General features: G+C 51.3%; 1 protein-coding gene across 1 annotated transcript; it reads right to left on the minus strand.

Moving 5' to 3' along the window:
- Positions 1–71: 71 nt before the first annotated feature.
- Cpz (carboxypeptidase Z) lies at positions 72–24,592 on the minus strand. The gene is made up of 11 exons (XM_034509247.2): positions 24,412–24,592; positions 16,866–16,898; positions 14,706–15,080; positions 12,450–12,662; positions 9,935–10,131; positions 9,230–9,391; positions 8,534–8,692; positions 6,031–6,166; positions 4,552–4,691; positions 1,503–1,602; positions 72–535 (listed from the first exon to the last, which is right to left on the minus strand). The coding sequence occupies exons 1-11, from the start codon at positions 24,503–24,505 to the stop codon at positions 189–191; spliced, it is 1,956 nt and encodes a 651-aa protein (XP_034365138.1). The 5' UTR covers positions 24,506–24,592; the 3' UTR covers positions 72–188.
- Positions 24,593–24,970: the final 378 nt, after the last annotated feature.

The raw sequence follows: 24,970 nt of genomic DNA on the forward strand, positions 1-24,970 counted from the left end.
GACCAACCTGAGTTGCCCTCAGTAGGCAAGGACCCAATTCCTCCCCTCTCTTCACGAAGCCTTTCATCACAGTGGGTGAACACACTTTAATAAGCTGCAGAGACTGTGTGTGATGTCTGTGGCTGGCAGACTCCAGACAGAAGCCCAGGCTGTGGAGGTGGACATCAAGGCCGGGCCTGAGCAGGGTGCTAGTACTTGAGCAGCCAGCGTGGCTTGTACGGGCTCAGTGATGTGAAGTAAGCCCACCACCATGGCTTGCTCCCACTAGCTGGCTGCCTACGTGCCCTGGGGGGCTCAAAATCCAGCTGTGCAGGCTCTCCCTGTGGATCCTGGGACCGAGGTAAAGCTCTTGAAGGTCCAGGAAGGAAGTTCTTAGGTCCTGTCCCCAGAGGCTGGAGGATGAAGTCCACACGGCCGGCCCTCTTCATACGCAAGGGAATGGTGACTCTCTTCATTACCTTGGAGTAGCCAGGGGCCTGAGCAATGACGATATGGGAACCCGGGGGAAGGAGTCTCCAATAGTCACCGTCAGGGGCTTCAAAGAGAATAGAAACAGTCTTCAGAGGGCTTGAGGCTGAGGCAGAAGTATGATGGTTAGGGTGAGATTTCACCAAAGATGGGGTAAATGAGCCTTAGCTCGGGGTAGGATGAGCATTTGCCTCCACCTAGAATGTCCTCCTCCTCTTCATCAGACTCCTATTCATTCCTCAAAGCCCTACTTAGGTGTCACCTCTTCCTGGCAGGGTTCACCCTGTCCCCAGGTGTTTCATTTGCAAGTTTACCCTTTACCGGACAATGGTGCTGCCAAGTCCCACGTTACAGGCTTCTGTTTTTAATTTTTTTTTTAAATATTTCATTCCTATTTTATGCAGTTGAATGTTTTGCCTGCATGTATGTATTTGCATCACCTGCACACATAGCGCCCTCAGAGGTCAAAAGAGGACACTGAATCCTGTGGAACTGGAATGACAGATGGCTATGAGTCACCAGATGTGCTGGGAATTTAACCTGGGTCCTCTGCAAGAGCCACCTCTCCATCGCCCGGGACTATGATTTCCAGCTGGGAAAGGCTTCAGGACAGCCACGTCCATGTGAGACAAAATCAACTTTCAGAGTGTTGTGGGCTCAATGTCCCCGTGCACTTATGTGTTTGAACAACTGATCCCTGGTTAACTGTGCTGTTTCGGAAGGTTGTGGGGCATTTAGGAGGTAGAGCCTACCACCATGTCCTCTCTACTAGGATGGACTCTGAGACTAAATGCCCCCCCCCCTTAGGTTGCTTCTTGCCAGGGATTTTGTCTCAGCAATAATCAAAATAACTAAGTATCCTGCACGCAGTGTCCCAGCATGAACCTTGGGTCCTGAATGAATAGGATTCCTGAGGGAGGTGACTCCAGGCTGCCACCGTCCCTAATCAAGCTGGCCGAGAATGGATAGAGAACCTGGTATAATGGGAGCCCTGCACTGACCTCACCCACAGATGGGTGCAGGTTGCTGCTCACCTGTGGTGACGTCATGGCGGATGCCCTTCACTAGAATCCGTGCATTCTTGACTGGCTTTCCATATTTATCTGTCACGACACCCTTGATGCCTCGGTGTACCTAAAGGCACCAGATAGAGGGTACAGAGGTAATGTCTAACCCCAATGTCACTCTCACCAGTGCCCCCCCCCAAGCTCCTCTGAGTTGGGATTCTGCTTGTATAATCGAGTAAGTCACTCTGGGGGCCTTGTTTCCTGTTTGAGGTATCTCTGGCGATTTGTTGTTTGCCACTGCAGCTCTGCCTGAGGGTCATGTTCACTTTCTTCCTGACCCCAGACACTGAAGACAACCCTTGCTGTCCATCCTTAGGTGTAACTGAGCATCAGTACCTTACTAGACTAGGCAGGCATCCACAGTTCTCTCTGAGAGAGGTTCTAGAAGGAAACCTGGTGAGGACAGACCAGGGCCTCAAACCCCCAACCCACTACTTATACTCACGTGTCTGACTATGCACCAGACACCCAGCAAGTATCCTCAGAGTAAATCCCAGGACCCATGGAGGACAGCCATGGAGCTGGACAGACTCAGCCCTACTGTGAACTAGCCCTTCTGCTTCCTCGCCACACCCAGTGCCTCCTGTCCCCAGCAAACCATTTGCCTCTTCACACTCAGCTTCCTTAGCTACAGAATGGGTCGAAGTGGGGCCAGAGCTGCCAATAACACCTAGGACTCACAGTACCTCTAAGATCAGCAAAGTCAGGAACCCAAAAAGTCCCCAGAAGTCCCCACTGCTCAGAGCCAGCAGTTCTCAGTGGCTGCCACCCTCCCTCCTGACCCCCAGTGGCATTGAGGCAGACGTAACAGTCTAGTCACTTCTCTCCTACAGTTTAAAAAAAAAAACAGTGTTGAATGTTTGGGGAAAGACGGCATATAGACGTGGCTAGCACAGGATGAGATCTCAGCTCTCATGACCTGAACACCTAAGTGGTAGCTGGCTGCCCATGGATGGGTAACCACCGCCTGGATGCCCCTGAGCATGGATTGCTGTTCTGTGGAGCTGAAACCAGAAATGCTATCCTGTGGAGCAAGAGGGAGGGTTGTTGGTTGAGGGAAACTGATGGCTCAGAGGCCATCATGCCACCCCAGCTCCTCCCTTGCTCCTCCTCCCTCACAGAAAGGCACTGAATCCTGTGCACGACACTGGCGCAGCTGACCTGGCTAAAGCTGTCCCTTGAGTCAGTGGTCACAGCCAACCACTGGGTCTCACACATCTGTATCCCTCTAGACCCCTGCCCCCCACCTTTGCCCTCTTGGAATGTCCTGGCCATCAGCACCGACTTGCCCCTTCTTCCACTCCCAGAAGCCCTCACTCCTCAGCCTCCAGGAGGCCATTCCTGATGACCTCACAGCCCAACTTCTCTCTCCCTGCTGGGTTTTACTGAGTGGGCATTTGTGTCTCCTCTGTCCCTCAAGGGAACAAGACCTGTCCGTGGGAGCCCCTCCCTGCAGTTGGCTAGTCTCTGGTCTGTACTTCAACTCGGGTCCTCTTCTGCCACCCTGGGGTCTGGAGCTGAGCAGCAGGAAGAATTGGTTCTGCCTCTTCCACCCCCTACCCTTGGGCCTGCTCAGGATCACTGTGAAAGTGGCCTCAATTGGCCATGACAGTCCTGATCCTTATCAGGATCCAAGCCCGTTTTCCTGGGGGTCATCTGTCTCGGAGTAAGCCAAGTGCTGCCCGACTGGCCACCACTCTGCTTGCCATTAAATCTTCATACGCTGAGACTTCATGTACAATATCCAAGGAGCGATCCCAGTCCTAACAAAGCCCCTTCTAACTCATTTTTCTCAGACGACCACAGAATGGCCTGAGCACCTAGCTCTGCCCCAGGCCCTGCCTGTGGATGAGACACACTTTGCCTGAATGACATGCTAGCTACCACAGAAAACACACAGCCACATTCTGTGCTACCTGGAGTTGTCTTCTTCCATTGCTGCTGTTGTAGCACGGCTCTAGCCTGTTCTTAACCTGGTGGAAAGTTCCTGATCTCTCCAGAAAATAAACAGGGCTCAAGGACCCAACTTGGGAACACAAAGTCTAGACTTAAATTCCAGGCAGTTGCCAGGCCACATTGCATGGCCACTCCTTTTGCTCTGTCTCCCACTCTGTCATAGTCATGTGCCTCTGTGACCACAATGATCATCCCTTCAAGCCCCATAATCTAGGGGTGGGGCTGCCTAGGACAGGGCCATCTAAGGATGGAACCAACTGTGGAACACTGTGCACTTGCCATGACCTCCCTGCATCTAAATGTGATTTCCTCAGGAGGTGTTATCTCCCTATAGCTCTCCGTGCCTCATCATAATTCTATAACACACGTGTGAGCTGTGCTGGGTGAAGCATTGGCTTAGGCACCTATTTCCTCTGACCCAGCAGACCCTAGCTCCAGGATCCAATGGAGGATTCTGAGGATGTATTTTCAGCCACCTCTATCACTGTCTGCCCACCTATGTCCAGATGACCTTGATGCAGATGCTCTCAGGTACTCTCAGGCAGTCTACCCTTCTGCCTGGAGGCCTCTGATGTGTGAACAGGCTGCATCCCAGAATCATCATCTCTGAGCCCCTCCATACATAATGTCCTTCACACTCCTGCAGCCACACTCACTCCAGTGACCCTGTAGGTCCCAAGTGCCTCACTGAGTCACCTACTGCACTCCCTCTGCTCAGAGAGTATCTGCTCCTACCTGGTGTTTTTCCCATCAAGATTCAGCTTCATTCACCTCCTGCTTCCTGATAAACCCCAGGGCTTGGAGGCTGGCCAGAACTCCCTTCAGGCTGCCAGCACCCCCAAAAGTCTGCCAGCCCCCGTGTTCCCTTTGCCAATCATGTTTGTCATGTATGAGATTCTTACAAAATGGCCATCTACCTGACATTGCCCCAGGGTGTGTGGGAAGAGATGTCACCAACAGATGCTTCTACTGAGCCCCAGACAGAGCCAGGATGTGGGAGCCTAAGGGTGGAGCTGGACTCCATCCCCATAATGAGAAGCTTCCAGTGGGCGGGGCTCACCATCTCCAGGAAGTTCAGTAGGGGCTCCTTGTTGTGTTGCCACAGGCCATAGAGCGCCTCCTCTGGCGGGAACTTCACACAGCCCAGCTCCACCGTGATCTCAAAGCAGTTGGTATGTAGGTAGTTGAAGTCAGACATTCCTGTGGGTTAGGCAGCTGAGTGTCAAGGGCAGAGGGCCTGTGGCAGGCACAGACTCCGGGCCCAGCACCACTTTGCACATAGAGATGATTTACTCAGCCACTGTTCTTCCATGCATGACCCCGAGGACAGGAGTAGAAGGCCCTGACTAGGCCACAGGGTTAAACTTTGATTTCAGACATGTGGGTAGCAGAGTCCATAGGATTAGAATCTTGTTCTCCCAGAGAAACCAGCCAGGGTACCACATGGGCCTCTGTATCCCAGACTATAGCCCCAAGGAGTCTGACAGTGACCTCAGCACACAGTTACCCAGAGTTAACAGCAGCCCAGGGAGCCCTGATCATTTCCCAGGAGAGAAAGTTGGGAGGACTACAGCATCCTCCCCTACCCCTCAGTTCTAAGGGCCTTTGTGTTTCTGAGCTCTGCTGTTGCAGCCACCCTGCCACAGTCCTCACGGCCGCCATGCTCCATCTGTGGGCCCATCTGTCCTGTGGCCCTGGTGGCTGCTGTAAAGAAGCCTACTGGTCTCTCCAGTTCAGCCTTGACAGTAGGATTTTGTCTGGCATCTGGGGACCCAATGTACCTGAAACTTGGGAAGAAGGGAAGCTCTCATGCCCCAGAAGACAGCATGTGCTAGTTCCTGGCAGCATGACAGGGCCGAATAGTAGCTTTGGAACACATGAGAAAGGTAGCTGTCAGCCGCCTGAGTAGGTTTGGTGGGAGACAGAGTTGCAAGGTGAGCGAGCCCTGGCCTTGCTAACACAGGCCTTGTGAATCTGTCTCTTGCCCTCTTGCCCATTACAGATTGGTCCAGGGTGTACTGGGGCACAGCAGGAGTCAGATGAAGGGTGGCTGCTGCTGTGGGGGGTGGGGCCCTTCAATGTGTGTGTAGCATGTGTCTCCCACAGTGACACCTTCACCCAGCACACAGCAGCCAGTGATGACTCAGAGGCCTGGTGAATGCTGAGCTTGGGGAAACCCAGAATCCTTAGAGTACAACCACCCCAATATCTTACATAGGAAATATATCTTACTTCTTACACAGGAAGTATTAGGACCTGTTACATAGAACCAGAAAGTCCTCTGTTGTCCTGAAATGTCAGCTTTCCGGGGCTCTGCCACTGCACCTAGCAGCCCTGTTCAACACCTAACAAGCAGCAAGGGTTGGGTCACAGCAGAATCACCACATCCTGATTATAAAATAAATTCAACAGTAGCTGCCAAAGTCACAGGACCAGCTCATCCCAGTCCCTTTTCTCCAGGAAGATGGTGACTAACTCTGCAGAGAGTGCCAGGGCTCTGCTGAGGGAGGCCCCGCCCACCCGCCTGCTCAGGCCGCACCTCCAGTGAAGCTGTACCAGTCCGCCCCGTTGATGATGCTCCCCCGCTTCAGGAAGTTGCCCCCACACCTGTTCTCCGACCTGTCCATCATCATGGGGTGGACATCAGCATAGGCTCTGGCCAGCAGCTTGAACATCTGAAGATGAAGATGGAGAAGGAAGGTGGGTGTTCTGCAGCCCTCCCCCATCGGTCTAAACATGGGCTTGGCTCCAAGGTTAGACCCAGTACCTGTACTGTCTGGTCCCCTACCACTCTTCTTTCTCATCCCTGCCTTGGGGCCATCATCCCATGTTCCTCCATGGTCCTGTGGGTGGAAGCTGGAAGGAAGCTATAGACATCGTCCCCAAAATCCTGGGCACTTGAGCCTCAAGCCTAGCTTAGAGCAAGGATGTACAGAGGCATGACCTGTTGGCAGGCTATGTGGACAGGTGGGGTGCAGACACGAGGAGTGTAGATGAACTATGTCAGCTGGAGCCAGGCGCAGTGACACTCGCTTTTAATCCCAGTATTTGGGAGGTAGAGGCAGGAGGATCTCTGAGTTTGAGGCCAGCCTGGTCTACAGAATAAGTTCAGGGCGGCCAGGGTTACACAGAGAAACTGTGTCTCAGAAAAACAAAAAGAAAGGAAGGAAGAATGGGAGGGAGGCAGGGAGGGAGGGAAGAAGAAAGGGAGAGAAGGAAGGAGGAAAGGAGGGAAGGAGGGAGGGGCAGGGCAACTACAGAGACCCAGGAGCGCACCCTGACCTCTCAGCAACTGCTCTTGTAAGTACCCTGGTGAACCACAGCTGTGCTGACTCCTAGAGCTGTGACAAGTAGGAAGGGCTGAGGGCTGTGAGTGTGGCTCCCAGGACTCTCTCTGGCAGGATGGAACACTGGCAAAGACGTCCCCTGGGACACCCAGCCAGCTCCTTCCTCACACACTCTCCCCACCTCTCCTGAGACTGTGGTTTCCACAGAGCCTGCCACTGGCTGCAGGCTGCACGGTTATTGATTGAGGATTGATGTCTGGGGAGCAGGCTCATTTCTTCTGACTCTAGTGGGACCCATTGAGGTGAACCTCCCCGCGTCAGACATCCCCAGGCACTGAGGCTGAGAGGCTGGGCATGGAGGGGCTCCTGCTGCTCAGAGCACACCTGCCCACCCAGGGGGTGCACTTGCTCTAAGGAGGCACACGATCTGAAACCCCACACTGAATGAGTGTACAAGAAAATGTATGAATGAGTGTAAATGAGTGAATGCATAATTGAGTGGAGGACTGAATGAATGAGAAAGTGGGAGGAGAGAGTGGGTGCATGAATGAGTGAATGAATAAGTAAATGAATGACTGAATGAGCAAGTGCATGAGCTGATGGGCAGACTTGGGGCTGAGAAGCCAGATGATACAGGCGTGGCTGGCACGGCCCTTGCAGCTTACGACTGCGAGGGCACTGAGCCCGGTATGGCTGCATAGAGGTCTTGCACAGTCTGTTCCTGAAGCAACCTTCCATACTTGCCCTTGTGCTCCACTAGGAGAAGCTGCCACCTAAGGGAACCCCCTCTCTAAGTCTAGGCCAGGCTGGGGTTCCTCTCCTGACACACATGAGAACACAGGCCTGTATATATATACACCCTCCCAACGGTATGCAAACACAAACACGAATGCAAATCCAGCCGTATTCACTCATGTCTGCATATACTGGGCCCCAGCCTCTGGCCCTCTTCATGGAGGCTGACGGTCTCATCCCAGCTTGTTTTGTTGTTATTGTTCTTGTTTTGTTTTTTGGTGGTTTTGTTTGTCTTCTTCCGTGGACAGAGTAGGAGGGAGAAGTTGTGCCCCAGGAACACGGAAGGTTCTAGGTAAGACCAGTTTGATGTATAAGTGTCCAACAAGGCTCAGGGGCAGCTGTTCTCCTGGCCAGGGTGCCCAGAGATCAGGGAGCCTGGTGTCTGGCCCTTGTCTGTCATGATGGTCCCTACCTCCAGGTCCCTTCCCCTAGGTCTGAAATGAAAACTGCCCTTGAAGGTACGCCAGACTCTGCACCTATCTGACTCCCCAGAGACCTGACTAGAGAGCAAGCCTGGCTCAGACCTGCACAGGCCTCACCTGGGTCACTTGGTCTTGCGAACTCACAGTACTGTTAAGAAAATAATCCTAAGAAACCAGGGACCTTACCCAAGGACCCTGTGAGCAGCAGCAGGGCCAGAGTCCCGGACCTAACCTCTACACCTAAGCTGGAGCCCAGGCAGAGAATCCAATTCAGAGCCCACTGGGCACCATGCATGTGGTAGCACTGCCCCCTGCTGGTGTTATCTGGAATGCCATGAGAGATGCAACACAAGGCCAGAGCTCCTCCCTGAGGTTAAGACACTGAGAAGGAAGACTGCTCTCTGCTTGACAGGGCATTTCCTGGATGTGGGGGAAGCACGCAAAGGGGTTCCTGAGGTTCAGCAATGCCTATGAGCCAGGACAGAAATGACCATGGTGGCAGAAGACCTGCTCAGCCTCGGCACAGCGTCCGTCTCACCTTCTCATCCGGCGTGGGAGAAAACATCTTCTCCTCATGAGGGTGTTTGGAGAAGTCGAAGGGGTAGGATACCACCAGGTCGCCCCCATGCAGGCTGGCTGAGAGGACGAAGGGAATGGTCTGTATCCACTTCATGATGGCCTTGGTCTCAGGGGCCACCTGCCGGGGTTGGAGCACAGCTTTCAAGATTCTGCCCTCTCTGCTGGCCACCCGACGGCTGCCTTTCCCACCCACCCCAGACCCAATAGAACTCCTGTCCAGCTACTACAGAGTAGTAGTGGCTCTGGTCACTGCAGAGTACGTGCTGGCCTTTCGACCTGGAGCCCACTTTGTCCCTCCTGGTCAGCTCACCTCTCCTGGAAGCTGAGGAGAATCCCACCCCTGCAGCTCCTGACCGTCCAGTGCCTGCAGTGAGTAGGCCCCACTAGCTTCAGCAGTGGTCCTGACATAAAATAGGGTACGCTAGCTACAGAGGAGAGGGCTCCTGTCAAGCTCATTCTTGAGGGAGAACTCAGGGCTTCTGGGAAAGTATCTGGGCCGTAAGCACTCCAGCAGGATGCAGACTCACATCGTCTCTGCTGCACTGAGGCTTTTGATACATTGTGACTGCCTCAGCAAGGGATGGGCCTACCCTACAGGCTAAATATCTAGGCTCAGAGGGGCCAGTGCCCTAGGGAGGGGCCACACAGCTCCTACCTTACCCCACCAGTAGTACTGTGAGATTGGGATATGGTCTGTGCGCACACCACGAGTGGAGGCCAGTCGGTAGTACTCTGACGTGAGGTCAGGGAAGTTGCGGTTCAGATCCAGGTTCTGCGCATTCTGCCTCCCGCTGGTCCAGCCGTTGTAGCCAGCACCCTGGACACAAGGGCCCGGTCAAGGATCAGCATCTCCCACCCCACCTCTTCCAGCTCAGGCTAGACTGAGGTTCGAGTGGGACTGTGGCTTCTGTGGCTTCACCTTTGCCCTTCCTCCCACCTCCTACGCCTCCACATAGCCTTCCTCTCATCCCTAGCATCATGGCCCAGAAGTATTCTCCATGCGTGGGATACCTGCTCCCTCCATGGCCTCTTGCCTCTGATGGGCTCTTGCCCATGTCACTCTGTTCCTCCTAGTGAGCTTCCCTAATCCTCCATCAGCACACTGTCTCCTTGGAGCTTCTTTTTCTCATCTTGCATGTTTGGCAAGTACTCTACCACTGAGCTACATCCTCAGCCCTGTCCTAAAACAATACACCACAGCTCTGCTCATCCATCAGGCGGAATGCTGCAGGACCACTGCTGGCTCAGCCCTGGTCACCTAGAGAGATGGCTGCAAACAGACCCTCAACAATGATGGATAAAGTCAAAGGTTAAGAGTGCCGGAGGATGCAGCCCCTCTGCAGGCAGCGGGAACTCCCACCTCTGCAGCTGCCACCTCGTAGCCATCAGGGTTCATGGATGGCAGCAGGTGGATGCGGGTAGTGTTCAGCAGACGCTGGATACGGGGGTTGCCCAGCAGGTACTCCGAGCACAGGTATTGGGCCAGGTAGATGAGCATTTCCCGTCCTGCCACCTCATTGCCATGGATGTTTCCAATGAGCTTCACCTCAGGCTCCACTGCAGGGAGAAACTGTGATATGGGCTGTTGTCTCACAGACAGGGTTTAGTAAGGGCATACTGGGTTTGCTGAGACCGATTCCTACCTGTTTTGACTCAGAAGTCTCTGGGCATAATGAGCTATCTAGACACTCACTTCTTGAGCTCATTTCTTGTGTTTAGCCACAATTGTTAGCATAAATAAAGAATGCTATGATAATATATGGTGCCATTGATTTGTGTGACTTCTATTGACATCTTTTGCCCGTGTTTGTGCGAGAAGTCAAACACATTAGTGCTTAATAGGTAAAACAGCTGGTCCTAGAAGGGAAGGATGAATAGATGCATGAATGAGCAGATGAGTGGGTAGATGGATGGATGGATGGGTGAATAGATAGACAGAGGGATAGATAGATAGATAGATAGATAGATAGATAGATAGATAGATAGATGAGTGGTTGGGTGAATGGATAGATAGACGGATGGATGGATGGATGAGTGGATGGATAGATGGATGAGTGAGTAGATGGATAAATAGATAGATAGATAGATAGATAGATAGATAGATAGATAGATAGGATGGATGGATAAATGGATGGTTGGTTGATGGGTGGGTAGATGTATAGATGTGTTTATGGATTGGTGGTTAAATAGACAGAAGATAGAAGAACAAATGAATAAATAGATAGTGGATGAACAGATGGGCTGGTGAATGAATAGCTGGATGGAAGAACAAATGACTGAATGAATAAATGAATGGATGGATGAATATGTGAATGAATAAAATAATGAATGATGGCCAGAGGAAAGGGCAGGTGAGGGTGAGTGGCTGGATGGATTAATGAGTGAAAGGGTGGATGAAGGCTGTGTCACAGAAACACTAGACTAAGCCTGGCAGCCTTCTTCGGTGTGGCCATGGGAAAGTCACCCCTACTTGCTGGATCTTACATTGCTCATTGGAAACCAGAATCTCTTACCCGACCTGTCTGGCCCAGAAACCTTCAGCTGTCAGTGTGAATGCCCAGGCCCTTCAGACTCCACATCCCAGGCTATAAACAACAAGGAAATTTCTATGTCTCTTCAGAAGGCCAGATGTGACCTGCTGACCTCTGGCCTCAGAGAGTCAAGGCCTTTGAGCTTGTGATGTCCACACTGCTCAGTCTAACAAGGTGAAAGCTGGGTGGGGATGGACAGCCCAGCAGAGTCCTAAGTTCACAGACTTGGAGACTTCTGGAACTGGAGGGAAGGATGGGCCCTAGTACACCCACGTGGCAATGGGGTAATGGGCTGGGGGATGGGACCAAGGGAGATCCAGCCTTAGTGATATTCTCAGTGCTGGGAATAGAAACTTTCAGTGTCACCATTCACACAGGAGATGGAGATGCAAGCCAACTCTGTTTGAACATTCTAGAGCCCTAAGTACAGTCAGCTTGCCTCTTCTCTAGCTTAGAACCACTAGTAATTACTGTAACAAAGTTTGATTCCTAATTTGCACCATAGCAAGGAAGTCCTGAGGGATCTGGCCCATCTAGCATTTTCCAAAACTCAAAGTAGGCCTCCACACCTAACGTCACTGTACCTTGATATGAAAAACCCACTGTGTCCACACCACCAGCTTAGCACACTATGCATCAAAAGAGGAGCGGAGCAGAGGAAAAGAAACCCAGGACCCAGACCTGCACAGGCCCAGGACTCACAAGACTGCATGGCCACCGTGGTGGTGATGGTGACATATTCCATAGTAAGGGTCTAGACTGAAGCTCTGGCAGCCACTGCCCATTGGCCCAGTGTCCCCTCCAGGACCTGCCCTAGTCTCTCCAGCCTCCAACCTCTCAGAAAACTTTGCCCTCTCCTTGAAGACAGAGTCTCCACACTGTCATCTGTTTAGGTAACTTACTCTCTTGCTATTATTTAGTCTCCTCAGACAAGTGTCTGTTGGAATGAGACCAACTCATTTCCATGCTCTCAAAGTCAAGTGATAAGGCTTTTCTGGAGAAATTCTTTTTTTTCCCCCTGAGACAGGGTCTCTATGTAGCCATAGATGTCCTAGAATTCATTATGTAGACAAGGCTGACCTCAAACTCACAGAGATCCTCCTGCCTTTGCCTTCCAAGTGCAGGGATTAAAGGTGTATGCCACCATGCCTGGATTGAAGAAATTCTTTTTAATACTGTCCTCGTTGGTTGTGGTCACTCACCAGTCATGCCTAGGTGATCATGGGGAGGTAAGTGAAGGGGGACACCAGTTAGTCACTCTCAGCTTGCGCAACCCAAAGCTAAGTGGGTCTGCATCCTGTTCCCAGGGGTAGAATCACACCCGGACCTCACATGGTCACTCACTCAGTTCATGCTGGCCTGGGCGGCTCGAGAACTCGATGACTACCAGGTCCTTGCCTTCGAAGCTGCGCCCAATGGTGTAGGTCTTGGCCACCTGGGAACAGCGGGCCGCTGTCCTCTTCAGCACCCGGACCATCTGAGCATAGGAATGGTGGGCGAAGCGAATGAAGGTAGGTGGCAGGCCTGAGGGCAAAGCCTCCTCAACATCCAGCTCTCCTGGGGAGAAAATTGGAACTGGGGCTGGGGTATGCACTGAATACTTGCTCATGGCACAGACCACTAGCCAACCTGGCCCAGCACCCTCACCCCCAGTCCCACTGTACTGCTGTACAAGTGGGGGATGGAGATGACACATAGGCCTCCTGGATGGCACTGCCACAAGGCAGCCAGTGACAGTGCCCAGGAGATGAATATGGAGCATGTCTACACTCCATTGTAAAAGTGACAGCAAGATATGGGTGCCTGCCTGGGAACTTTCAAATATGAAAGGCAGAGTTCAAGAGAAGGTGTACCTAGAAATCCTTGACCAACAGAAATCAATGAGAGGCTGTCATCTGCCTCTAAGCTGTGGTTGTCTGACATAAGCTGGCCGTGGCGCCCCGATACAGCTCTGCATCCCTGCTCTACCTACTGGTACCCTGGCCTATGCCATGTCAACACTCACATGAGCTAGGCAGCCTAGCTAAGAGTGATTCCCCATGGCTAAGATTGCTCCCAAATGTTTCTGTGACAGGGGGACCTCCCATCAAGAAGAAAAGGGGGCTGGGACAGTGCTGGTCAGAGTGTGACCTCCACCTGACAACCTGAACCTCCACCCCCCATTTCCCTGTTTCTCTCTAGAGAAGAAGCCCAGTGGCTAGCAGCCTGGGGATTCTCCCCAGCCTTAATGGTTGAAGAAACTTGAAGCAGGTCCCTGCAGACCACCCAGGGCTACAAAGAGTTAATGTTGTCTCTACTTGTGGCTTTCTTTTTGCTCAAAATGGTTGCTGAGGAGAAAGAGCATATGAACCCAGCAATTTAGTGGTTTCAGAATAATCCCTCTCCAGTGCCTGGGCTCTCTTGGGGCAACAGGCTCAGCTAGAGAAGGTTGGCTTCCTTTCTTCTCACCAGCCTTGCTTGCCACCTCCACACCTTAGCCCATTGTGCACAGAACCCACTGTGTCTGCGCTTGAACCCAACCTGCCCTCTCCAGGGCAGGACCAGGCTCCAAGACCAGGCTCAGCATAGTAAGCTTCCTGGTAGCCACTCACATATGCTCTGCTAGGTCTGCACCCTCCCCACAGTCTTTACATCTCAGTACACTGTAGGCACTCAATAGATGAGGCTGTACAAGCAAGCCCATCCATCATTGGCTGGCCAGGGCGACTCCAAGGGAAGCCCCTGTTCTATCTGCTTCACCGGGCCTCCATTTCCCAACTGCAACAGAAGACTAAGGGTTTGCAAAGCAAGATGAAAGAGTGGCTGGTGACTCTTGCCCGGGACAGTATGGAAGGCCTGGTGTCTGTCCCACAGAAAGCTCCATGGGCCAGGGTGGCACAGTGGGTGCTGATTCCCAGTGGGTCGTCTTTCTCACCACTCAGGCGAAAGGGTGCAGACAGGAATAGAATGGGCTGTGCTCACTGAGGCACTGTGCCAAGCAGTCCTCTGCGACTCACACACCTCCCGAGATGAGCCTCTCACTAGCATTCCGTGTAGCCCATTCCTCTGTCACCGGTTAACTCTGGGGAAAAACAAGCCCTCCTCTCTGCAGCTTGCATCATATCTCCTGCCGTCCAACAGACTGTTCCTGAAGAGTGACTCAGATCACATAGCCTGAATCATCCTTCAGGCTCAGCTTTGGCTAGAAAGTCTGCTGAGAAGTTCCCTGCCCAGGGACACAGCCAGTGCAATGCAGTTCTGAAGGCGGCTGCAGCTGCTCACTCTGTCTACCCTGATCATGCCCTCCTTGTTTGCTGGGCATAGGCCTTTCCATGGATAGGATCCTTCATGGGCCTGGATGGGACACTTTCCCCTGTCCCCTCCCTCCAAGTCCATAGATACAGGAGCCTCTGGTTTCTTAGCAATGAGATAACCCTCCATAGAACCCTATGGTACCCTTCTACAAGGAGCAGGGTCAGCACCAGAATGTGGGTGCCATCCCAGATTCAAGTTATCTTTCTGTTTGTCACATGGCCCTAGCGGATCCCTGACACCTGGCTGCCCAGACAGTAACTCCCAGAGCTAATGGACAGCCTAGAGTACCCCAAAGCCTTGCCTTACCCCGGAGCTGTTCCAGAGGGTCATAGCAGCCTTCTTCCTCTGGCGTGAAGTATAGGGCACAATCTAGGAAGTAGGGCCAGGCCATGTCGATGGCATCAAAAGCCGGCTGGCAGGCCTCCCGCAGGCCCTCACAGACATGCCGGCAGGGCCTTTGTGTGTGGCCTTCTTCACATCTGGGGGCCAACACAGAGCACCCTAGCAGCCGCAGGTCAGGGTTGCACTGACCCTCCAGGAGAAAGTGCAGCACACCCAACAGCATGTACTCAGGGCTGGACTCCACTGCCTCCCACGACCGGTGCTCCAGGAGTGTGGGGAACGATGTATGGTTATAGGCTGCATCCACACAGGTCCTGAGATGCAGGTCCACACAGGTGGCTGAGAAGGAGAGTCAGCAGGTCACATTATGACCCATGCCCAAGTAGATACCACCTAAGACCAAGGCCTGCAATGGTGGAGTACCCAGTCTGTGGGGAGAAACAAGGGCAGGGCTGCTGTGGAGGAAGCAGGGTCCATGGGAGACACAGCAAGGGGTTCTGAAGCAACTGCACCCAAGATACCTACCAGAAAATGGTCCAGGATGGCAAAGGCACCAGCAGAATGGGAGCAGGCAGCCTGCCCTGTCTGGGGGGTATGATGAGGCCAGTGGATTGTCAAAAGCAAGAGCCAGCCTCATACAGGTCCAAAGGAGAGATGTCCATGAGAACCCATCCTATGTGGAATACCCCATCCTCAGGACAATGTTAAGTCCTCTCAGAATGCACCTGGCAAGCCTGGCTCTATTTCTCCTCTTGTTACAAGGACATTGTAAGCACAGGCCGAAGGAGGCCATCTCCTCTGATATTAGACACTTTGTGCTGGACCAACATGGGTGTCCATTGTTCTACCTCCAGCAACCACCATTTGCCAGGCAGGGCCTTCACTTCACCTGCCACTTGCTCCTCCTCCCTCCATCAGAGACATTATGTGGTACTGACCCAAGAACTTGCCAGTTTCCCATGTCATTGCATGGGAAGGACATGGCTGTTCATGTTCAGCTTCTTTCTGCTCAAAGCATTTCAGATATGTTGATTTTGGTCTTCTCTTCTGGCCCTTGGAGGTTTTCGTTTTTTTTTTTTTCTTTGGGTTTGGTTTTTGTTCTTGTTGTTCTTTGTCTGTTTGAGTTTTTGTGTAACAGCCCTGACTGTTCTGAAACTTGCTTTGTAAACCAGGCTGGCCTTGAACTCATGGAGATCTGCCAGTCTCTGCCTCTTTAGTGCTGGGATTAAAGGCATGCACCACTTGGCCTTGATTTTTTTGTTTGTTTGGTTGGTTTTTTGTTTGTTTGTTTTTAATTCATTTATTTATAAGTGGCTCACACCACAGCAGGAGCATAGACCTCAAAGGACAACTTGCAGAAGTCAGTTCTTTTCTTCTACTATGTGGACCCTAGGGATTTGACTCAGATGCTAAATCTCAGCAGCAGTCAGCTTCTTGGGTTTTTGAGACAGCCCTTGATCTGTAGCCCAGGCTGGCCTAGAACTTCTATGTAAGCCAACTTGGCTCTAAACTCATGGTGATCCGCTGCCTTAGCCTAATAAATGCTGAGGTGACCAACATGAGTCACCAAGCTCAGCTATGGCACTGTTGTTCCAGGAGGAAATGTTCCCCAGGTTTATAAATCTCTGTATAGAATACACCAGATGTGCACAGCTGGTGGGAGAGAGGTGTGTCCTCAGCCTTGTCCCGAGAGTTTTGATCATAGCTTTCAAGTCACTAAGCAAGATGCCCTGAGATGTCCTCATCTCAGGAAGGACATGTCCAAGTTTACAAACCCAGCTGGGCCTTCAGGACCAGAAGCCGAGGATAGCTTCTCTGTTATGGGCCATGGACTAGAAACACAGGCTGTGAATAACAGGCAGGAGGCCCTGGGCTCTGTTCTGAGCAGAACATCTTCTCCACTAAGGAAAGGAAAAGCATCTTACAGCAAGAGACAAATGCAGGGCTGGCCTTGGAAGGACCCCTAGCACTGCACCCAGGCAGAGTTGTTTAGTCTCACTTTGCTGGATCTTCTAAGCCTGTCCTGCTAACCACATCCCAAGCCAGCATCTCTGCTTTGACAGCATGGGGGTCAGGGAAATGTGGAGTTCCTACAAGACAAAGCAGGGGTGGGGTGGTACCTACCACTGTGTGTAGAAGCCAGTCTCTGACATTTACCTGGGAAAAGAGACAACTCTGATTAACCATAGATACAGGTACACACCTCCCCCTTCACAGCCTTTGCTGGGTACTCACTGATGATGAGCCCTGTTTTATCTTCTGCTACCTTCACCCCCTAGTTTGCAGTGCTGACCTCTGAGCTCAAAGCAGCAGAGTCTGAATCACAGGACTTGCCTAAGAATGTGGATATACTGGCATTTTTCCAGCCCAGCCTGGAACCAATCTGAAGGGCCCTGTGCCTACATCCCCATAGCCAGCCATTCGTCAGCTCCCACAGCATCCTGAGCCATGAGCCTCAGACTATGCCTTTGGCTCCCACCGTACCCAAGACTGAACATCATTCAAAGTGCCATCCAAGCAGACTATCTAATCCCAAGAACACTGAAAGAAAAGGGGGCTCAGTGCTGTGTGAGTTTGGGGCTCCCTTTCCAACAAAAATTAACATACAAAACTATCCTTGCAACTGTGGGGTCTCAAGGGCCTCCTGAATGCCAGTTCTTATGGACTCCACAGTAAGATACAGGAGGGGGCCATAACCCCCATGAACACCAGCAGCCATATTCAGTCAAGCATCTGTTGGGCATACTGTGCATAAGGAGAAGGAGCCAAGGAGAAAAATTTGCATCAGGTTTAAACTGGTCTGGCCCTTGGTGTAGGGTCAGGATAGCTTGTGTGGGAAAGGACCAGAAGTGTGGTAGAACGACCATGGTCAAAAAAGGAGTCTCTCAGGAGCAGGTGTGCCTGCATGGGAGGGGAGATGGACCCTGCTGGCATAAGGACCATAGCAAATGCCTGTACTCTGTCCTGTGCAGACAGAACCTGGCAGGGGAAAGCACCCGTAGGCTTCTCTCAAGATCTAAAGTCATGGTAGACACAGGAATGTGCCACCTATGCCTGTCACCTATAGAGAAAACAGCAAGGACTCAGACCCACCCTGGTTACCAAAACTTACTGTGCTCAGTGTACCTACTATGTGCCGGGCTGCCTCAATTGGGATCGTACTCCCATGCTCTTGTGAGTCAGGCAGCATTTGAGATACCATACCCCTGCCTGGCACTCACAGGGTAGCTGAGGTTTTTAATATATTTGAGTTGGGGGGTTGGTTTTGGTGGTTTGAGGCAGGGTCCCATGTAGAGCAGATCTTGTACGCTCCATGTAGCAGCAGATGGTCTTGAACTCCTGGCCTCTCTCCCTCCCTCACGCATGCTGGGATTACAGGAGTGCACGGCATGCCCAGTTTCTATCCTCTCAGCTATCAGGGAGAGATTTCACACAGACTCTCTTATGGTGTAGCTTCTGGGTGTGTACCCCGGCTACAAGAAGCCCCTGGTACTCCAGGACATCCTCTCCTCCTCATACGAACCATGCTGTAAAGAGTCCTGACCAGTGCAGTAGAGAACAGAGGAGCCCAGCCTCTGGCCTGGATGGCTCTGGGTTCACCCGCCCATGCAGTGGGATCATGGACAAGTCTCACTTCACTACTCTTATGGGGTTCTTTTTATATGAGGCTTCTAATAATCCCTTTAGGGATATACTATGAAAAGTTCTAGAAGATGACCCACATCTAACAATGATGTGGCCCAAGGACAACATCCCACAGTTAATAGATATTCTCACTGTTCCTGCTTCAGGCCAAACTTACACAATAGATCAAGTCATGTGAATATCATTATCAGATACCCCTGGGGGGTGTCTATAGCCTTTACCCTGATAGAAAAGATTGCATGTGCATACCCCTCAAAAGAAACCCACTACAATGAGTGGACTGAGCACAAGCAGGCAAAGGGTGGTCTTGAGAGCCCCCTACTGCACATACAAGTGTCCCAAGGCTCTGCTTTCTTCATGCAGTGATTTCCAAGCACCTGGCTGGACCAGCTCAGAAGACTGCTAGTTCTGTGGTTCTAAGTGTCCCTGGCATGTGCTCTCACCATCCACAGCAGAGGAGGAGGACACAGGGTGTCAACAACTGTTGAGAACAGTGAGGAAAAACTGAATTGACCTCTGGCCAGAGCATGGTACCGTCATCTGCTGTCAGTGAAGCAAAGGCAAACTGCAATGTTGGGACAGGAGGAGGGATCCCATGAGAGACCTGGTGTGACTTCCACGCTGTACAAAGCCCTGTGAACCACTGCATCCAGAGATGCCATTCCCAGGACTCACAGTCTGGGTAGCATCTTGTTCTACAATAACTTTGGACCAAGGTGGATGCTGGAAGGAAGCTAGTCAGCTCAGGGGGTGCTTTCAGTCACTTCCCCTTGCTCCTGCAGCCCCAGGCTCACACAGTGCACATAGAGGCTCACTCTGTAGGAGCTTAGGTGTTCTGTGATGAGGAGTTGTAGTGGAAAATTTTCCCTGAAAGTTGGGAGGAGCTAAAATGGGAGGAGTAAAGAGAGGAAGAGGAGGAGTAAGGAGAGGAAGAAGGAGGAGGAAGACGAGGAGAGACGGGGCAGAGAGGTAGTGCCATGGATGACCACGCATGTACCGAGAACAGTCCTGGGTAACAACTTATATCTGGGTTAGTTAATTGGGAAACACCTCCATTTGTGTGGGCATATTGTTATTGAACATTATCAAACTTAAAAAGCCTTTGGATAATCTAAATATTAGAGTCTCGTTTATACCGGGCCCGTGTGGATGTCAGGATGATCTGGGCACAGCCCAGCCTTGTGTAGACAGTGTGGAAAATTGGCAGAACCATCTCCCACATTGGCATCTAGTGGGTGGCAGGGTCGGTGTTTCTGGCTGGCCATTTCTAGCTGCAGAGCACATGTGGCCTCTGGCCACAGAACATGGCGGAACCTGGCGGCTGAGCTAGGCAGAGCTACCACAGCTTAGATAGTCGGCTTGACCAGCAGCATTTTAAATAATTACTTCAACAAGGAGTGAATAGAAAAATCAACTTGAGCCTTCTGGTCTGGGCCCGAGCACTGAGCAGATCCTGGGTGGCAGCTCTGCCCCCAATCTCACAGAACCTAGAGGAAGCAGGCCTCTCAGGAGCTCTAACCTGGGCAGTATCTTAAATTCCTGTCTTGGATTTTAAGAAGAAATTGAGCATCTTTGGAATTACTCCAGTTGTGGTGAGACAGCCACTAGGCAAGAATTGCCTCTTGTCATCTACAGACAAATTACTGTTCAGAAAAGGACACACTTGTGGAATAGCCAACTAATTATATCTGCCAAGATAGAGTAATCAGCCCTTAATAATTCTGCATCACTAGGTCTGTCAGGTGATCCTGAGCCAGAAGGCTGAAGATCCAATGCTCCAACGTTTTGTAGTATAGGGACTGTCTAGGTGTTCAGTGGTCTCTATAAATTGGCTGAGTTTTAAAAGCTATGCTTTGTGCTTCTCATGATTTCAGTTAACTCAGTCATTCTGGATTTCTGACGGGGTTGAAGACTTATAGTCTCATAGCCAACCCCGGCTATTTACTTTGAGAGAAAAGATTTGAGAGGATGGTTTTCAGCTGACATTCATTCTAAAGCCAAGAAAAAAGCCAGGTTCAGAACTAAGTCTTTTAGTTAGGAGAGATGACAGAGGTTCTGTTTAGTCAACAAAATGATGGACTGGGTATTGGGTCTATCTTGTACCTTACTGACACAAACTGGTATAGTTATGCTCTAATTGTATTTTGAGAGAAAAGTTTTATTTTAACAGGAAGGGTGATATGTAGGAGGAGCTAAGGTGAGGGGAGTAAGGAGAGGAAGAGAAGGAGTAAGGAGAGGAGGAGGAGAAGGAGAGGAGGAGCTAGGAGACGGGGGGGGGGTGGGGGGGACAAGGAGGCAGATGTTTGTGTGTCTCTGCCAAAGATAGTTGGTACAAAGATAGTTGTACCTAGGTTAGGTACAGGGTTGCACTTCTGATTGTATGGGCATCTTTTTATTGAACATTACCAAACTTATAAAGCCTTTGATTAACATTTTAAAAATTGCATAAAAGCAAAAAAGGAGAAGGGGGGCTGGGATAGGGGTTTTCTAGGGAGGGGAAAATGGGGAAAGGGGATGGCATCTGAAATGTAAATAACATATTCAATAAAAAAAAATTTTAAAAAGAATACAAGGTTTAATCCCAGTCCTTTTAATAGCTATTACAAATTGTTTAGGATAATTAAGTGATGAAAGTTAATAGTCAAATAGTCAAAGTCATGGTGATTTTATATTCTAATTTAGTTAATTACAATAAAATATTTTCAAGGTTAAAAAAAAAAAAAAAAGAAAAATCAACTTGAACTCGGCCTTGGGTCCTCTTCCAGCCTCAGGGAAACTTAAGGCAAGGATACCAGGTGCTGGCTGTACCCAAGCTGTTCTACAAAGCCACTGAAGAACCACCTCTGAAATTGGACCACTGTTCAGGGATCAAAAAGAGAACTTGATGGTTTCATAGCCTTTCCATTCTCTCTGGCTCACAGATGAGGAAACACATTCAGAGATTAACATGTTTTTGTTGAACACGAAGAGAAAAACAGTAATTTTTGTCTGATAGAGCAGCTGAGGGGACAATGAGGTAACTCATGGGTGTGTCAGCATGACATAGCTTGGGCACACTGTGTGTAGAAGGAGGTACTGACCACAGTGACCTCTCAAGCAACAAAACTTGATCAGGGCTCAAAGGGGTGGCCAGGGGCAAGCAACCACCAAGTTAATCTCCAACTATGTCCAGGCCTCCACCATACCAAAGATGGCAGACCTGTCTGCTAGAGCTGCCATGACAAAACACCACAGACTAAGTAGGTTACAGCAGTGGAAATTCACCACACCAAAGCTCTGGATGCTTCAGTCAGAGGTAAAGTATGACCAGCGTGCACCTGCTAACGGCCCACAGAGGACTCCTTGCCTTGTCTAGCTCCTGAGGATTCCCAGTGTCCTTGATTTATGGCTGCCTCAATGCAATCTGTGTTGTTGCCCCACTCTACCTCTAAAAGCCCTCTCCATCAGTCTTAGTTCATCTGCAAAGACTCTATTCCTACACGAGATCTATTCACAGCTCCTGGGCTTAGAACTTGCGATCTTCTCTGGTCATGGTAAAGTTGAAGTGGGACAGAGAAGGGACCCAGAGTAAGGCCATGTGCCTGTGGATTCCACAGCCATCTACAGAATGAAATTGTACCTCTTCCAGCTGGGTGGGTCTCTCCAGGCCTTTGATTTTCATGCACAAAGCAAAAAACGGAGCCAGTTACACAGAGGCACTCCATCTTGCCATCCATTGTGTCAGAGCCATAGACACTGTCACTATTGCCCACTCACCTCCTGCCACCCACAACATATGCTGACACACTCCAGATGCCTGAACCTACACCTCCTTAGAACATAGAGGGCCTGCTGCAGAGTCTAAAGCCACTTTATCCTGTTTGATAGCTACACACTGAATGTGGGTGTCCAGGGCCTGAGACCAGCAAGTCGAAACCAGCTGCTACTGTAAGTGGAAGGATCCATGGTAAAATTCAGACTTTTAAAAGAAGGTGACATGTTCTGTGCTATTATGTTTTGTTTTGTTGATCAAGTTTACCCAAGCTGGCCTCAGTCACCTGGAAAGAGGGAACCTCAATGGAGGGATTGCCCCCATCAGATTGCCTGTAGTCAAGTCTGGGGGGGGGGGGCACATTTTCTTGGCCAATGATTGATGTGGAAGGTTTGGCAACTGGGGATGGTGCCACCCCTGGGCAGGTGGGCCTGGGGTGCATAAGAAATAAGCTGGGAAGCATGGGAAGCAAGCCTGTAAGCAGCGCTCCTCTGTGGTCTCTGCATCAGCCCCTGCCTCCAGGTTCTTGTCTTGATTTTCCTCAGGAGGTGTAAGACAAATAAACCTCAAGTTGTTTTTGGTCATGGTGTCTTATCACAGCAATAGAAAGCAACCTAGATCATAATTTTATGCCAATGAGGAAATATTGAAGTAATATTCCAGATAATTGGATTTTTATTATTATTCTCTTTCCTTCTTAGCAGCCCACATCAGTGACCTACATCAGCCACAAGGTGGCGGCATTTATTCAAGGGAGGGACAGAAGCTGCCCTCAGTCCATACAACTGCCTAGCATGCTCTTGGCTAGAGCCCCTCTAGCAGAGCAGAGTGTCCTAGGATCAAGCAGGATACCTGTCCCCAGTCACAGCGGAGTAATGGAGTCAGGCTGTGAACCCAAACTCAGGCTCAGTGAAGAAACAGAGTCCTCCATCAATGTAAAGACTGAGCAGAGAGGTGTATGCCAAGCTTGCTCCAAGCCCCTGGGACACAGAGATAGGGTGAGGGTGGGGGGTGCGGCCACCCTTAGATGTGCAGCCTAACTAGAAGCTTCCAGGCTGACCCAGAAATTTTCAGATCTGAAAGCCTTCTAAACTTCCATACCTATAGAGGGAGACTGGACCCAAAGAAGTTATTCTCTCCCTCCAGAAATGTTCCCTGATGTGTTGTGGTGGTGCTCGGCCCAGCCAGAGACAGAGCTCACCCACGTGTCCTACCTCAGTGAGGAAGTGGGGTCCGTAAGGCAGCCTTGGTCTGGGGCTAGTACTCCTGGTGCAGAGCAGGCCAGGAAAGGCTTCCTGTACCTGCTTCTATGTATTTTTCTGGGATACCAAAAGCTCAGAGAAAGGCCTTCCACTGCAAGTTTTAGCAGCACTAGACAGGCATGGTCTGCACACAGGTCCACACATACTTGCACATGTGCACACTCGCCCAACTGGCCTGTACTGTCTATTCTACAACAGGACAGATAGAGGTCCAGGGGAGGCCAGGGGTAGGGAGAAAATGCCAGGCTGAGGGCAAAGAAAAGGGGCATTGTATTCCCAGCATCCACCTGGCTAGAGCAGGCAGGCTCTCAGGTGACCACAAATCCTAGCTCTTAAAAGTCTACACCTGATACCATGGGTTCTGAAGACCCTGGGGGCTCCAGCTAGACTCAGGTGGTTGCTGTTGATAAAGACATAAAGGATGTGAACTAGATGCATATCTCCATCCAAATAAGACGGAAGCCGAAGCCCAGCTTCTGGAGGGGCAGAGGCACCAGAATGGAGTCCAGGACTCCTGACCCATCTTCATGACCCTCAGTTGTGATCCCTGGGTGTTCCTCCTTCTCCCTGTCCTATCCCTGCCAAAATATTCCACCCTTCTCTGGGCCACTTCCGGAAATAAAAAGTAATCCACATTGCAGCCAGGAGTTTTGAAGGAAGGGTCAGGAGTCTGATGTGGCCAGCACCTCCCCATTCCTGGAAGGACAGGGGACTCAGACTGCCTTGTCCTGCAGTCTGCCACCTGCTCACTCTGACCCACTTTCGGATCCCACCACTCCAGGTGACTTCTCTGCAGTAGCTGGTGCTGGATGCCCTCCAACTCTGCTATCTTCCTGGGGTCTCTGGCCCAGTGCCCCAGCAAAGTTGTTTCTACTGGCTAAGGGTCACAATGTAGCACCCTCAGGACATTCTACCCAAGCGGTAGTTCTGCGACCCACAAAGAGAGAAAAGTTCCCAGGTGGGTGGAAGGAGGGGTATCTAAATCTACCCAGAGGGACGGCTGGGACCCTACCGGAGTGGTCGGGTCCAGGCGAGCAGCTGGGGTGCGCAACGGCCAGCGCGACCAGCACGGCCAGCGCGGCTAGCAGCAGCGGCATTGTAGGCATGGTGGGCACAGATGCGCGGATGCGCGGGAGGGCGCAGTGATGTGGCACTCGGGGAGCGCGAGTGGCGCTGCTGGGCCCTGCGGCTGAGGAGGGGGGGGGGCGGTGAGGAGCCGGCGCAGGAGTCGGGTTACAACAGGCAGCGCCAGACACTGGAGAGAAGCTGGAGGGGAGGAAGAGGAAAGTCAGATAAAAGCCAACCTGCCCCTTAACCCTCTAGGAGCCCTGCCTCCTCAAGAAAGGGACTTGTCCTCTTGTGGGAGGCTCTGAGGAGATGATCATCAAATGCTTGCTGATTTGGCCTAAAAACCTTGATTTGTAGGTGGGTGGAGACATCACCAGAAATGGAGATGGGTCCTGGCCCAGAGCTGACCCCCAGCTGGAAATGAGCCAGGCCTTGGTCAGAGTCTGGCTTGGTCAGAGCTAAATGAGGTTGGCCAGGTCTCTCATGCTTGTCCCCTGTGTGGA

This window comes from Arvicanthis niloticus, chromosome 7 (genome assembly GCF_011762505.2).
Source record: "Arvicanthis niloticus isolate mArvNil1 chromosome 7, mArvNil1.pat.X, whole genome shotgun sequence".
NCBI lineage: Eukaryota > Metazoa > Chordata > Mammalia > Rodentia > Muridae > Arvicanthis > Arvicanthis niloticus.